At 43.5% G+C, this 15,637-nt stretch overlaps 1 protein-coding gene across 9 annotated transcripts in view; it reads left to right on the top strand.

The window, feature by feature from the left end:
• The window catches only part of LOC140730740 (1-acyl-sn-glycerol-3-phosphate acyltransferase delta-like), a 184,663-nt gene that overhangs the window by 132,547 nt on the left and 36,479 nt on the right, over nt 1-15,637 (top strand). For 8 of the 9 annotated variants that reach the window (XM_073051576.1, XM_073051582.1, XM_073051583.1 and 5 more), the window contains 3 exons: nt 4,192-4,353; nt 8,996-9,149; nt 10,285-10,387. In XM_073051576.1, the coding sequence (XP_072907677.1) occupies nt 4,192-4,353; nt 8,996-9,149; nt 10,285-10,387 (419 nt within the window). The remainder of the gene's footprint in view (nt 1-4,191; nt 4,354-8,995; nt 9,150-10,284; nt 10,388-15,637) is intronic. The other variant, XM_073051581.1, reaches the window with a different exon arrangement.

Genomic DNA, 15,637 nt, shown 5'->3' on the forward strand with positions numbered 1-15,637 from the left:
TGCAAAAAAAAAATTGATTTAATTGCATTTGGCCACTACATTAAGCCGTAAACAAGATTTACTACAAATGATAATAAATAGGTTAAAAAATAAGTGTCATGATTTTAAAAGATCAAGAGGTTTAGGTAATGTACCCTTCAACAATTTTTTAATCAATGTTACCTGTATCTCATAGATGGCAGGGATAGAGATTTGTCTCCACCAAAGGAGACAAAGGCCCTTCTTCCCACTGCTAGCCTACAGGTCATCCTTGGGCAAGGTGTAGCACCTACATAGCCCCCAATCAGGGTCACATGAAACCATGGAAGCAGGAGGTGGATGGTCGTATGAGCAGATGGTGCACATCGTAAATCCTGGTTGTGTGACTACTTATGCCAGGCAGACAGTCCCTCAAGCATATTGATAATGGCCGGGGGGTGGGTAGTCACCCATCTTGTTAAGACACTGCCCAGAAGGCAATGGCAAAGCACTTCTGTAGAAAAAATTGCCAAGAACAATCATGATCATGGAAAGATGATCACCCAGGTACAAAACATGGCACAAAATGAACAAAGCTGTATCTCGTTCATTTTGCCTCTGAACTGGTAAATCTGTGTTCAAAGTAAAAGGGGGAGAGGGAAAGGGAGAGAGAGAAATTAAACATTTTGCAACTGATGATGCTATAAGGAAAGGGCAGGTTTCAATGATTCTATTTAATCATCTACTTTTGGAAACATTGTGCCTATTTTAATTTCAAGTTGGGTTATTAATCCTGAGCTGAGCTGCTGATTAATTTACTCTTTGGGGCCAAGTCTAACCTCGACACCTGTGAGAAACTAGTGCTTCCATCCAGCGTTCTTTGAGAAAATAGGCTAATTTGGAAAGCAAACACTGGATTTAAAATACATCAAGGCTGCAGGTTTCTGCTGCCAACACAGCAGCTTACAAAGAAAGGTAAATTGTCCTTGTCGGGTGTGGTGGGATGACTCCTAATGACTTCAGCCCCAACATAAAGAATTCCAGGTATGAATTGAATGAATGCTTCTATATTAAATTATTTTACAGCAACAAATCACATGGATAGTTCTGCTATTGAGATTCATGTGCTTTTTAGACGAGTTACGTTGATCAGCCTCATGTCTATTATCTAAGATTATGCAATGCAACTGGCAGTGACATTTTCGTTTAATTGTGAGAAACACTTTCTTTGATCAAACACTAAACTGTTGTTAGTAAGTAGTCCTGTCACCAAACTCCATTTTAATCACTGGTACAAGTACGAATTTTATTTGTATGACTAATGCAGAATGAGCAGATACCAGGGGGAGTGCAAGAGAAAGGACGATGAAAGTGGATGCAGAGATGGCAGCATATAATCTTACTCTAGACTGCACCTTAAGTATGATTCCTGTGTACTATCAGTGCTCCCTGCAGAATTCATTACACAGCACCCGTGCCCACTTCAACTTGTGACCTGTGCTGATACGTGCAGTTAAAGCTGAACACCATTTCTTAAATGGCAGATCATGGCTGTCAGAAGTCTGAAGCAATTTTTTTCCCCCCAGAAGTTGTGAACGATGACTGAACGCTTGAGAGCAGTCAATGTATTGGAGGTCATGTTGGAAGGGAGTCCCAAATGAATAAACTGGCTGGAGCCCAGGTAGACAAATACTGAACAAACTGGGAACAACTATCACTGAAAATTGATGCCAGGAGTCTACATTGGCTAAGTAATGGAACCTGTCTAATGATCCTATTTCAGCTGTCAAAGTGAGTCAGTTTGCCCTCAACTGGCTTGTGTATCACTAGCCTCACTTAATAATATACAGTCCATCACCTTTTTACCAGCAATCTCTCTTCTACTTTGGACTGTTGAACACAGTCCAACTTTGGACACTTTGAGCACTTTCAACCCAGCTTCCATGGTCAAAGTCACTTAGATCACATTTCTTCCCCATGTGGATGTTAGGTCTGAACAACAACTGAACCTCTTGACCATGTCTGCATGTTTTTATGCTTTGAGATGCTGTCACGTGATTGGCTGATTTGATATTTGTGTTAATGAGCAGGTGTGCCTTATAGAGTGGCGACTGAAGGTACTTTGCAACTTTTAATCCCATCCCCAACCACTAATCCCCATTCTACTGTCACCAAGGACAGGACCTGAGTAAAACAGTTGATAACAAGGGTATCTACATATCAAAACCACCTACTTTCATTCTGTTTTTCACATGATTTCAATTAGCAGATGCTCTGAACATGAGTTTGTCCCTATTCCATTTTGGAAATCCAGGACTTAGAATCTTTCCCAGTTAGTGAATGAATGAAGAATGAAAATCTGGAGAAATTATTTATAAATATTACCACACAAGTTCTTCATATTTGTTACAGCACTACATACTTAATTCCTGAATAAAGTTGAATGTCTTCATAAAAGTAGGTAAATATCTCAAATCACACTTAGTGTAAATTTTATTCTGTTTGTTTAGCTGTTTCGCATGGAGCATGTTGATGTTGCTAACACTAAGGTAACGTCATGCTTAAGGGACACTCCCCTGTGATTTTGCATCATGCAAATTAATGAGTATGCACAAAGCTGGTCTTCATTGCAGGATTAGGTTTACCTGTTTAGGAGACAATTGATCATTTTCAAGTTTCATTGGACATTAAGGAGCTAAGTTTGTCACAATATTATTCCCAGTATTAGACGTTTGGAAGATTGGCTTCTCAAAGTTGTGCTACTTACACCCCTGAGATCCTTCTTCCCACAGACAACCAAGAAGCAAAGAAACAGAATGGAACCCGTTCAAGTAAAAACATCAAACACTCAATGTGTAAAAAAAACCAAATCACACTAACGGCAAAAATGAGTGAAAAACACACAGAATATAAAACATCAAACCACAGAGTCCTTGAAGCAGTTTAGAAATAAGGAACCAGTGCTTTCCCTGTGGTATTAATCCGGTATTTCTTCAGGATCCTGATGATCCTTCCTGGAACCATGGAAACCTAGGGAAGATAGGTGGTAGCAACAGGTTCTTCCTCATTGTTAAGTCACATTAAAGCCATGTTTTATGTACGACTTGTCGTAGTTTCTGTTGAAGGAAGCTTTCATTTTTTTGCAGTGTCAGTCTCAGCTGTCTCTGCGTTATCATCATTGTTATGCCTTTTCTGGTTCCTACCACCTCTTCCAAAGAAACTCTCAAGCAACATTTGTTTTTTACTCATCGAGTAGTTGTAGGTTAATGATCGACTGATGACCTCACGTGTGTAATGACTGTTCAAGTTCAACAGTGGTTGTAACAGGGAATGAGGAAAAGTGCAACTGACTCATATCGTTTCATATCGACAAACTATATCATTTCCTCGCACGTGCTTTGCAGCCTAGTGGTTGGGGACCACTAATTAGACATCTGATTTTTTTTACAATCATTTTTTTTATAATTGTAAGTTTTGTCTTAATTTCCACCTGTACAGCAGATTCTTTCTGCCTCCTCTTGTCTCCATAGTTGGTTGCATGAAAATTGTCCCCAACTCCATCTCTTCCATAATTCAGTATTTACATTCCATTTGCCCTGGAGGGATCGTACACTCAGTGGCCACTTTATTAGATATCTCCTGTAGCTAATAAAGTGGCCACTTCATTATGTTTGTGGTCTTCTTCTGCTGTAGCCCATCCACTTCAAGGTTCGATGTGTTGTAAGCTCAGAGATGCTCTTCTGTTCATCACTTTTGGAAAGCATGGTTATTTGAGTTCCTGTCTTCCTGAGCCAGTCTGGCCATTCTCCTCTGACCTCTCTCATTAACAAGGTGTTTTCACCCACAGAACTGCCACTCGCTGGATGTTGTTTGTTTTTTGCACCATTCTCTAAGCTCTAGAGACAGTTGTGCGTGAAAATCTCAGGAGATGTTCAGTTTCTGAGATAGTCAAACAACCCTGTCTGGCACCAGCAATCATTCCACGGTCAAAGTCACTTAGATCACATTTCTTCCCCATTCTGATGTTTGGTCTGAACATCAACTTGACCATGTCTGTGTGTTTTTATGCATTGAGTTGCTGCCATATGATTGGCTGATTAGATACATGCATTAATGAGCAGGTGTGCAGATGTATCTAATAAAGTGGCCACTGAGTGTTATCTGAAATGCTGGCCTTCATTGGTCACTAGCTTGTATTCATGTAATCTCTTAAACCTTTTTTTCCCTGCGTAGAGTTCAAAAGTACTTGCGAAGAAAGAGCTAGCTTATGTTCCTCTGATTGGTTGGATGTGGTATTTTCTGGAGATAGTGTTTTGTAAGCGGCAGTGGGAGGAAGATCGCAAAAACGTTGTCCAGAGCTTACTTAACCTCCGGGATTACCCCGAAATTTTTTGGGTAAGTGTAGAGCTTATATCAACAAATTTCAAGCGTATATCTGAATAGTTACTGAAGTGTACCTTAATTACTAAGAATAAAATTATAAAACAATCCAGTCGTACAAGTTTTTAATTCTTTTAATTCCGTTTTTTATTCTTGCTTCATTGCGATGATCTCTGAAATACCCAACAGAGAAAAAAAAACTAGTACTAGAAGCATTTGGCAGACAGACCGTAAACATGAGAAATACTGCAGATGCTGGAAATCCACAGCAGCACACACAAAATGCTGGAGGAACTCAGCAGGCCATGGACAGCATCTATGGAAATGAATCAACAGTTGACATCTCAGGCCGTGACTTCATCAGGACTGTATAGGAGGGGGAAGGGGAAGGATGATAGCTAGAAGGTGATTGGTGAAGCCAGGTGGGTAAAAAAGGTAGAGGGCTGGAGAGGAAGGAATCTGATAGAGGAGAGTGTAACCATGGGAGAAAGGGAAGGAGGAGGGGCACCTGGGAGAGGTGACAGACAGGTGAGGAGAAGAGGTAAGAGGCCAGAGTGGGGAATAGAAGAAGAGAGAAGGGGAGGACAAATTGATATTCATGCCTTCAGGTTGAAGGCTATGCAGATGGAATAAGACAGTGATGATTGTGCTTTTTCAAAAGTGCCATTGTGCAGTGCAAGTATTTACAGTTACCTAACTCAGCAGTTGCTTACTGTGCTTATTACCACCTGCAGTATTAAACTATGACAACAGTAAATGATATTAGCATCTGCATTATGTGAAAAATGCAAAATTTGAATTTTTTGTTGACCCATTCAAAGGGAAAGTGTTACAAATATGCTGAATTCTAACACTACTTCAGTAGATGAGATTTGAAGATTTCTGAACTAAGTCAGTAGTGGCCAAATTGAGCTCTGCTGTGGTGTCTCTTGTAGTCGGACAATCCACCTCACATTATGTTGAATAACCTTGGTCAAGATACTGAAGAGTGACTAGAACTTAGACCACAGGATACTGGGATAGAATTAGGCGTTTGGCCCATGGAGTCTACTCCACCATTCCATTCTGGCAGATTTATTATCCCTCTCAGCCCCCATGCCCTTGCCTTCTTCCTGCAACCTTTGACGGTCTTACTAATCAAGATCTTAGCAACCTCCGCTTTAAATATACCCGGTGACTTGACCTTCATAGCTGTCTGTGGCAATGAATTCCTCAGATTCACCACCCTCTGGCTAAAGAAATTCCTCCACATTTCAGTTGCAAAGGGACGTCATTCAATTCTGAGGCTGTACCCTCTGGTCCTAGACAACCCCACTATAGGAAACATCCTATACACATTCAGTCTGTCTGGGCATTTCATTAAGATTCCCCCATCCCCCTTTTGTCTAAACTCCAGTGAGAAGAGGCTCAATTATGAAAAGCTCCTCTTGTTAACCCTTTCATTCCTGGCATCATTCTTGTGAACCTCCTCTGTACCTCCTCGAAAGGCAGCTCATTCCAAAACTGCTCTCGATACTCCAGGTACAGTCTGGCCTATACCTTCTAAAGACTCAGCATTACATCACTCTTCCAAGAGGACCATAACCCTGTTGTGGTTTGGAGGGCTTTGTGCCTCAATGACCCAGAGATCTATATTGGCTGGAGTCAGGGCTCTATGCTTTGGCTTGGTAGGGTCACCCATGCCAAGCAACTCAAAGGGTAGAAGCCTGACTGAGTGGTCCGCCAGTTCTCTAGGTTCAGTAGCTCAGCTCAGGGCTAACAACCCTGACTGGTAAAACAATACTGTTATGAAAACAGGCAGTGAGGAATCCCTATACATCTTGAGTCCAATGGTATTCCTGAGTCTCCACTGGGGATTTTCATGGTTGTCAGTAGTCCAAGAGGGAGTTACTAGCACGATGAAGGAAGCCCTGCACACCACCAGAGATGGAGGATCTTCATTGCTCCCGTAAATACCAGCGCTGTAACAGGCTGTAAAAACAAATATATTTTTGCTTTTATATTCCAGTCTTCCCAAATGATTGCTAACTTTGCATTTGCCGTCCTTACCACCGACTCATCCTGCAAGTCAATCCTGCATGGGAACGCCCAAGTCCCTTTGCACGTCTGTTTTCTGAATTTTTTCCCCATTTAGAAAATAGTCTGCATGTTTATTCCTTCTACCAATGTGCATGACCATACACTTCCATACACTACACTTCACCTCCCACCTCTTTCCTCATTCTCCTAATCTGTCTACGTCCTGCAGATTTCCTGCTTCCTCAACACTACCTGCCTCTCCACTTAACTTTGTATTATCCACAAACTTGGCCACAAAGCCATCAATTCCGTGACCCCAATCATTGACATGTAATGTGAAAAGAAGGCCACCTGAATTTCAAAATACATTTATTATCAAAGACCTCACTTGGAATACTGTGTCTAGTTCTGGTCACCTCACTATAAGAAGGATGTGAATACTACAGAAAGGGTGCAGAGGAGATTTACAAGGATGTTGCCTGGACTGGAGAGTGTGCCTTATGAGAATAGGTTGAGTGAATCTGGCCTTTTCTCCTTGGAGCGACGGAGGATGATGAGAGGCATTGTTCATGTAGATAGCCAGAGGCTTTTTCCCAGGGCTGAAATGGCTAACACAAGGGGGCATAGTTTTAAAGTGCTTGTAAATAGGTACAGTGGGGATGTCAAGGCTAAGCTTTTCTCACAGAGATTCGTGGGCACATGGAATGCACTGCTAGCAATGGTGGTGGAGGCAGTTACAATAGGGTCTTTTAAGAGAATCTTCGATGGGTACATGGAACTTAGAAAATTTGAGAGCTATGCGGTAGGGAAATTCTAGGCCCTTTCTAGCGTAAATTACATGGTCGGCACAACTTTGTGGGCTGAAGGGCTTGAAATGTACTTTAGATGTCTATGTTCTAAAGTAGGTATAAATCATACAACCTAGAGATTCACCTGTTCACAGGTAGCCACAAAGCAAGAAAACTGAAAGAACTGAATTTAAAAAATAAAGACCCAATGCATTGGGAAGGAGGGGGAGAAAACACAAATCACACAGAAAGCAAGCATTCCAAACCAAATTGGGTCCATAAGCCCAAAAGCCGGAGTAGGCCCGTAGCCTCAGTCTCAGTTTGTCATATAGCAGGGCAAATCGCCAGAAAACTTGCAGACGTGAAGCATATAGCAGCCAGAGCAGTCTCACAGCTTCAGTCTTAGTGCCAAGGAGTGCAGAATAAAACATCACGGAGCATAATTGGCTCAACCCTCGCCTCCGGTCCTAACACCCTGCCTTTTCAGTCCATCTGGCCCAGTGTTTAAATCGAACATCCAAGTAAACAATATCCACTGACTCCTTTTGTGTATTCCTCAAAGAATTCCAACAGATTTGTCAGGCAAGATTTCCCCTTTAGGAAGCCATATAGACTTTGGCCTATTTGATCATGTGCCTCCAAGTACCCCAAACTTAGGATTCTCTGAGTTAAAGATGATGATTAAGAGATGGAGGCTAAAACATAGGAAGGACTGTACATCATTGGAAACTCTTAATTTCTACCATAATGGGGAGGACTTTGTAAGAATGTTCAGCCACAGAAGCCTCAGTTTACCATTGATTGCTGTTAATTCCCCTGTTCCTTATTTGGTTGAATTAGTGCTTACCAGAGTAGTCCTTGTGGTTGCTGCCTCTAGGAAGGTCAACTATTATGCCACAGCTTGTCAATCAACTTGTCACATTTAATTCTAATTGTTTGGATACACCAGGCTCCTGAGACAATCTGTCATTAAAAAGTATTCTGAGACTAATTGCATTTGAAAGTAGGCAATATAACCTCTTTAATTATAGTTATAGTGGGTATTGTGTTACAGTTCACAATTGTTAACATCACTAGACCACAGTCCCTTACCATCTGAAGTATAATGAAACATGACATCAATTAACGGAGTTAATCTGCTAAACTTTTCGAGAATTGAAAGGCCTAGATGGAGTGAATGTGGTGAAGATGTTTCCTATAATGTGGGAGCCTAAGACCAAAGGGCATTTAGAACAAAGATGAGGATGGGTTTCTGATTTAGCCAGAGGGTGGTGAATCTATGGAATTCATTGTCACAGATAGTTGTGAAGGCCTAATCATTGGGTATATTTAAAGTGGGGGTTGATAGGTTCTTGATTAGTAAGGATGTCAAAGATCACGGGTGAAGGCTGGAGAATGGGGTTGCGAGGGATAATAAATGAGCCATGGGGGAATGCTGGCACATTCTCAGTGGGCCGAATGAGCTCTCCTCTCCTATCTTATGGTCTTATGGATAGTGGAAGTTGTAGCTCATGTAATTCACACTACCATTTTCTCTAAATATCACAATTTAATCATAGCAATTAATGATTGGTATTTATTCTTTATTGTTAATTTGGGACAATGATTATGTGCCCTCGAAGTAGCTATTTTAACAAACTGTTTTGCGCAATGGGTTTATTGGATCCTGTAACTTCATGCAACTCCAGTACGTGTTTACTTTCAACAAGACAAGAATGCAATATCTTGTGGCAGCAAAATGATAATTGCTCTCATATGGAATTGTAAGGGTTTATGGTTATTGTTAACTTTTGTTTCTTACAGATTTATTATTATCTCTTACCAGTTCTGTTATCTTCTCTGACTTGCAGTTTCTGATTCACTGCGAAGGAACACGCTTTACAGAGAAAAAACATCAGATTAGCATGCAGGTGGCAGAAGCCAAAGGTTTACCCAAGCTGAAGCACCATCTCCTTCCTCGAACAAAAGGCTTTGCATTCACTGTTCAGTGTCTGAGGGGTGTAGGTGAGGTATCAGGTTTTCTGATAAGAATGGTTGAGGAGCTTAACATACCTGCCAGTTTGCAAGGGGCATTATTTTCTGTTTAGATGTGTCATTTTGGTTAAACTTACTTGCAGATGTTGTTTATAGTTTTATCATGCAGCTACCAAGATGGTAGAAGGTAAAACAGACAGGTCACGAATTTTTATATCTAGCAGTTCCTGTTTCCCAACAGAACTTGAGAAATGGGGACAGACCACCTCAGATCCTTGTGATCGTTCAGTCTTTGCCCTACACTGATGCTCTGTGCCCTGGGGGCTGCTTTTGGAAAATATTAGGGGATCCTGGTGTCTGGCCAGAACATGCCCTTTACATGGCCTTGCTCAACATTACTAAAACAGATGACCTGTTTGTTATGTTAGTCAAATGTTTGCTTTTCCTACATTGTAGTTATGATATTATAAAGCTTTGTCAATCATAGTAGAGCACTTTGGGATGTTCTAAAAGGAACATTAAAGATGTTAAATAAATCCAAGTTCTTCCTTTACTGACAATTCAACCGCCAGGACTTAAGAACTTTTTAAAAGCTATTATTAATGCTTTTTGAGATAGTGATTTAGATACTGAGTTAAGTATTGTATGTAATTAGTTTTGCTACACCAAGTATATGGGACATTGGAAAAAAAGTTGAATTTCCCCATGGGGATGAATAAAGTATCTATCTATCTATCTATCTATCTATCTATCTATCAATAAACTCTCTGCTCAGGAGTGTGAAGTAGTCCATGCAGAAATGAAATTCAAGCTGTTTCCTATGCCTCTGCCATCATTGCTCTAATTCTTGTTAATCTTACGTGACTGCAGTTAATTTCACAATGTTTTCGCCTTCATGTTTATCTTGCTGAAAACTATGAAGTCATATCCTAAGTATCACATTTGTAACAAATCAATGTAATATGAAAGCCCCCCCCAACAAACAATGGAACAGCATTTATAACATTGTATGTCTCAGCGTGATGATAAACTTGAAGTGAAATGCATCAGGCATAAGATTTTGAACTTAACCTGTTACCAAAATTTTTTTGGTTAACGTTGATTGAAATGTTCCATGGTTATAAAATTAATGTAAATTATTTTCATCTGGTGTTGTTTTTCCTAGTTGCAGCTGTGTATGATGCTACACTCAATTTCAGAAATGGTGAAAATCCAACTTTACTGGGAACTTTACATGGGAAAAAGTACCATGCGGATCTCTATGTTCGGTAAGATGCCAGTCTATGGGTAGGGGTGTGTGAGTGTGCGTAGCCATTTTAAAGTAGGAGTTTTGGGGAAGAAGATGGAGAGAGGTGTGGGTCACAGTAAAGAATTTAACAGCATTTTTGAAGATAATTCCCCTATATCATCCATTCATCTTCAGACTAATTGGTTGTCAGACAAGTGGCTGTGTGGCACAAGACTGTAGAGGAAGGTGGGAGTTTTAGTGATAGAGAAATTGATCATAGTAGGAGCAATTTGGATGACTGGAGAAGTAAAACAAATTTTACCTGAAGAGATCTGGGAAGGAGTTGAGTCCTTGGTATGTCACATCACAAATAGGTGTATAATCAGCATCTTGTATGTCATGAAATTTGTTGCCTTGGGGCAGCAGGACATTGCAAAGATATGAAATTACTATAAACTACAAAATAAACAGTGCAAAGAAAAAGCAATAATGTGGTAGGTAGTGTTCAATAGGTACATTTAATGTCAGAGAAATGTATACAATATACATCCTGAAATTCTTTTTCTTTGCAAACATCCATGAAAACAAAGGTGTGCCCCAAAGAATGAAAGACAGTTAAATGTTAGAACCCCAAAGCCCCCCCAGTTCCCCCCTCCCACACACAAGTAGTAGCAAAGTGACGAGCCCCCCACCAGAAAAATAGCATCGGCACCCTCCACCGAGTGCTAAAGTATGCAGCAAAGCATTAATAAAGACACAGACTTGCAGTACCCCGGAGACTAATCATTTAACAGGTAATTCGACATACCATAGGTGCTTTCTTACACTAATAAGGGAAAAAGAGGTGTCCCCGTTTCACAGTGAGAGGGGGGACATAACAAACAACTCGCCAATTTATGGTGTTAGAAGTCTGTTGCGTTGCTTTTTCCAAGCTCTGTGCTCAAAGAACTCAGGTCTCTGGGCACACAGCCAGCAGCCAGCTCATTGCTTTCGATCTTCCGTGTACTCCCACAACAAATCAAGCGGCAGCATTGACTTCAAATCCTCTGGCCTCCAGAGCCAGAAAAATCTGGCACCCTGAAGGCGTCTTAGTCTTCTAGGCTGTGTCCTTGGCATATCAAAAAGCGGCCGGTCGTGAGGCCTGAGAGTGGGTCCCATTCCCGCAAAGGCCAGAAGTCAGCGTGTAATTCCAGGTCAGGGTCTTCAAAAGCACTCTGAAAAGGAGAAAAAGGGATATTAAGGATAGAGATAAAGCTGTTTTTGAAGATGCAAGCAAAGGAGTTGCTGTTTGGCGCCATTATCCTAAGGTCCGCCCTCTGTGATTGGGTACTTCAGAAATCTGGTCAAAGGGGAAGAAGCTGTTTCTGAATCATTGAGTGTGAGTCTGAAAGGCTCCTGTAGCTTCTTCCTGATAGTAGTAAGGAGAAGAGGATATGTTCGGGATGGTGAGAGTCTTTAGTGATAGATGCCGCCTTCTTGATGCACTGCCCCTTGAAGAAGTTATCAGTGGTGGGGATGATTGTGACTGATTTTGCTGGCTGTTTACAACCCTCTGCAGCATCTTGTGATCTTGTACATTGGAGTTGGTGTGCAAATAATCAGAATGCTCTCTTTCGTGCATCTATATAAATTTGCAAGAGTCTTCAGCAGACCAAACCTCCTCAAACTGCCTTGTTCATGATTGTATCAATGCATTTTCCCCCGCGGACGGATCTTTCAATATGCTAACAGCCTGGAACTTGAAGCTGCTCACTCTTTCTACCACTGTCTACCTCTGAATGTCTGAAGAAGATGGCGCCAGCAAACAACGCAACCAAGGGCAACGTCCTCCAGGCAGTTCATGAAACTACTTTTTTTCCACTTCTTTTATGCTTTCATGTTAGCCATTTCAGCCCTGGGAAAAAGCCACACGATCAATGCCTCTCATTATCTTGTACACCTCTATCAAGTCACCCCTCATCCGTCGTCATTCCAAGGAGAAAAGGCCGAGTTCACTCAACCTATTCTCATAAGGCATGCTCCTATTCCGCTAAGTTCTGCTACTATTGGAGCCTGTGACTTACTGTTCAGTGCCTGTGATCTATATTTTGGCAGTGTGTTTCTGGGCTAATTGAGTGATCTGTTGCTTTGCTGTCTCCGAGAGGGTTCCGTGAGGCTTTGAGAGGTTTAATCGATGCGGGTTTGTGAATTAGACTTGCGTGATGATGTGTTTCTGGTCACTCCTATTTTTGTTGCTGTTTTCAGTTATTTTGAATCAGGGTGGCCTGCTTTTAATGAACACTGAACTCTGAACTGAATGTGCCTGAACTCTTTTGTGTTTTACAGTCTGTGTCTTTTGCTTGTTTTTCTTGTTGCTGTTTGTGCGGTTTTTTTTTGCATGATGTTTTTCTTTGTGTAACACTTACCCAACAGGCTGGTATATGTCTAGGGGAAAAAGAGATCCAGCCACACACCAACCCCGCCTCCCGTACACGCAGGTGCTGTGAGAATCGCGTTTATGCCTCGCGCCCGCCAACAGTATCAAACCCACAACAAATACCGTTATGAAATACACTTTAAAGAGTTTACTAAAATTAAAAAGTATTAGGCAATACAATATATATATACAAGAAAAAAACAAAAGGCGCCAACTTATCAAAGTTCAGTCAGTTTAGTGCACTCGATCTCAATCAATCAACGAATCATCCGACAGCCACATTGTCACCCCTGGGACCACCCGGTGGTCTTACGAGCCGTCTAGCGCCAGTCGCGGTGGTCCAGCGCCCGTCCACCTTCCTCGTCCGTCCCTCCTGCCGACTCCCTTCACCCCCAAGCCCGCGCAACCCCTCCCCCAAGTTCCCAGCCTCACAAAACACAATAACATTCCCCATTGATTAACAAATGAATACAATTACCATATCAGCCATTCTAAAGCGAAACAACGGCGAGAGAAACATTTAACAGACAAAGAAACATTCCTACTCGTAACAAACCAAAGAAGCCCTTTTTAGTAACATACACCAGACATTGTACATTCTCTCCCCACCAGCAAATGTCATGCCCTCATGGCATTACTAGAGTTCCCCAAAGCTTCTTGCAACACACAAAACCCCACCCAGCTGCAGAAAGCAGTGACATAACTACCCAGAGCAGTAGACATCACACTCGGTTCTCCTGGTACCACGTATGTCAACCGCTCCGGGGGGTGCCTAATCCTCTGAGATCTCCATACCCCTTCTGCCCCACTGGGCTCCCTCTCCACCTGCGAACCCACTGTCTCGGACACCCCAGGTCTTCCCGACAGACCCTCACCCCCTTCCTCACGGGGGTCCTCCCTCACCTGAGATCTCTCCGGCTCACGCTCGGGCTCCACCCTCTCTCCCACCACTGTTGGCTGCCTCTCCATCTGACCCTCAAGACCTTCCCTCCTCTCACCCAATTCAGTATGGGAAGGGCCAGGAGCCTCCTCTCCTGGTACTGAAGCACCAGCGAATGGGAACAGGGGCCACTCATCTGAGTCGTCCTCTTCCCGAATCAGTAGCCATTTCCGGCTGAGGGACCCGTCCCCGCTCTTCAGCAGCGGGCTCTTCCCTTTCTCTGTGCCCTCGCAGAGTCCTTGTACTAGGCGTAATCTCCCACTCTGGCTCCGTATCCACCTGCACCGCTTGACCCAGCGGCAGCAGGTGATTCCAATGAAGTACCTTGATAGGCCCTTTCCCATCCTAAGGTTTCAAACTGGCAGGTTCGGCATCTGGCTCTCTATTACATAGGGGCTGGCCGCCCATCGGTCTGCCAACTTGTGCTTACCAAGGAGTCCCAAATTCCGTAAAAGGACCCGGTCGCCCGGCAATAATTGAACAAACTTCACCTTTCGATCATACCGCATCTTATTCCTCTGATTTTGTTTGGTAGCCGCCGCCTCGGCCAACTCGTATGCCCGCTGTAACTCCCTCTTCATGTCGGACACATACTTTAGATGGGACTTCCCGGGTAATTCACCCACTTCACCCCCAAAACACAAGTCAATGGGCAACCTCGCTTCCCGCCCGAACATCAGATAATAGGGTGAATATCCGGTAGCATCATTGCGAGTACAGTTGTAACAGTGAACCAATAGTCCAATATGACGACTCCACCTGCTTTTCTGCCCAATCTCCAGCGTCCCGAGCATATCCAACAGGGTCCGGTTGAACCTCTCTGGCTGCGGATCTCCCTGTGGGTGATAAGGGGTAGTCCTGGATTTCTCAACCCCAAGCATAGTCAGTAATTCATGGATAAGGCGGCTCTCAAAGTCCCGCCCCTGATCGCTATGGATTCGCCTGGGAAGGCCGTAATGAACAAAATACTTCTCCCATAACACCTTCGCCACTGTCGTCGCCCTCTGATCCTTAGTGGGAAATGCCTGAGCATAGCGAGTGTAATGATCGGTGATGACTAAGACATTCGCGGTGTTGCTGATGTCAGGCTCAATCGACAGAAAATCCATACATACCAGGTCCAGAGGTCCCGCACTCTGCAAGTGCGACAGTGGAGCCGCCAACGTGGGCAGGGTCTTCCTCCGGATGCAACGACTGCAGCCCCTATAGTATTCTTCGACTTCCCCCCTCATCCAGGGCCAGTAGAACCGGTCTTTGAGTAATCCATAGGTCTTTTCCACCCCCAAGTGTCCAGAATCATCATGTAGGGCCTGGAGTACAGCCTGCCGATACTCCTCCGGCAGGACCAGTTGCCAACAGTGGGGTTGGTCCGGAGGCGCCGTTACCCGGTACAAGATTTGGTTCTTTAACTTCAACCGAGACCACTCCTTCAACAACAGGGGCACGAATGGGTGTTTCGCCTTCTCAACCAACGCCCCATCCCCCCTCTCGACCGCTCTCCACACTGTGCCAATGCCCGGGTCATTTTGCTGAGCAGCTGCCACTTCCCCCGGACTCAGTTCCGGCAACTGCTTAGTCCGCAATGCGGTCAAGTCACAGTAAGCTAGGGGTATGGCATCGTCAAAACCACCCAAATGGTCCATGGCTCGTTCCAGCCTCCCTCTTCCCTCGGCCTTCACGGTGATAGCAAACTGACACATCGCCTTCACTCCAGGGGCAGGGACACTCTCCCACTCCTCGTCCCTCTCCTGTTCCCCCGGCTCCCGACGAGACAAAGCATCCGCATCGACATTCTTGCTTCCGGGCCGGTACCTCAGGCTGAAATCATATACCGACAAGGCCGCCAGCCACCGATGTCCTGTGGCATCCAGCTTCACCGAAGTCAAAATATAAGTGAGAGGATTGTTATCCGTTCGCACCTCAAACTTGGCTCC

This window comes from Hemitrygon akajei, chromosome 7, assembly GCF_048418815.1.
Source record: "Hemitrygon akajei chromosome 7, sHemAka1.3, whole genome shotgun sequence".
NCBI lineage: Eukaryota > Metazoa > Chordata > Chondrichthyes > Myliobatiformes > Dasyatidae > Hemitrygon > Hemitrygon akajei.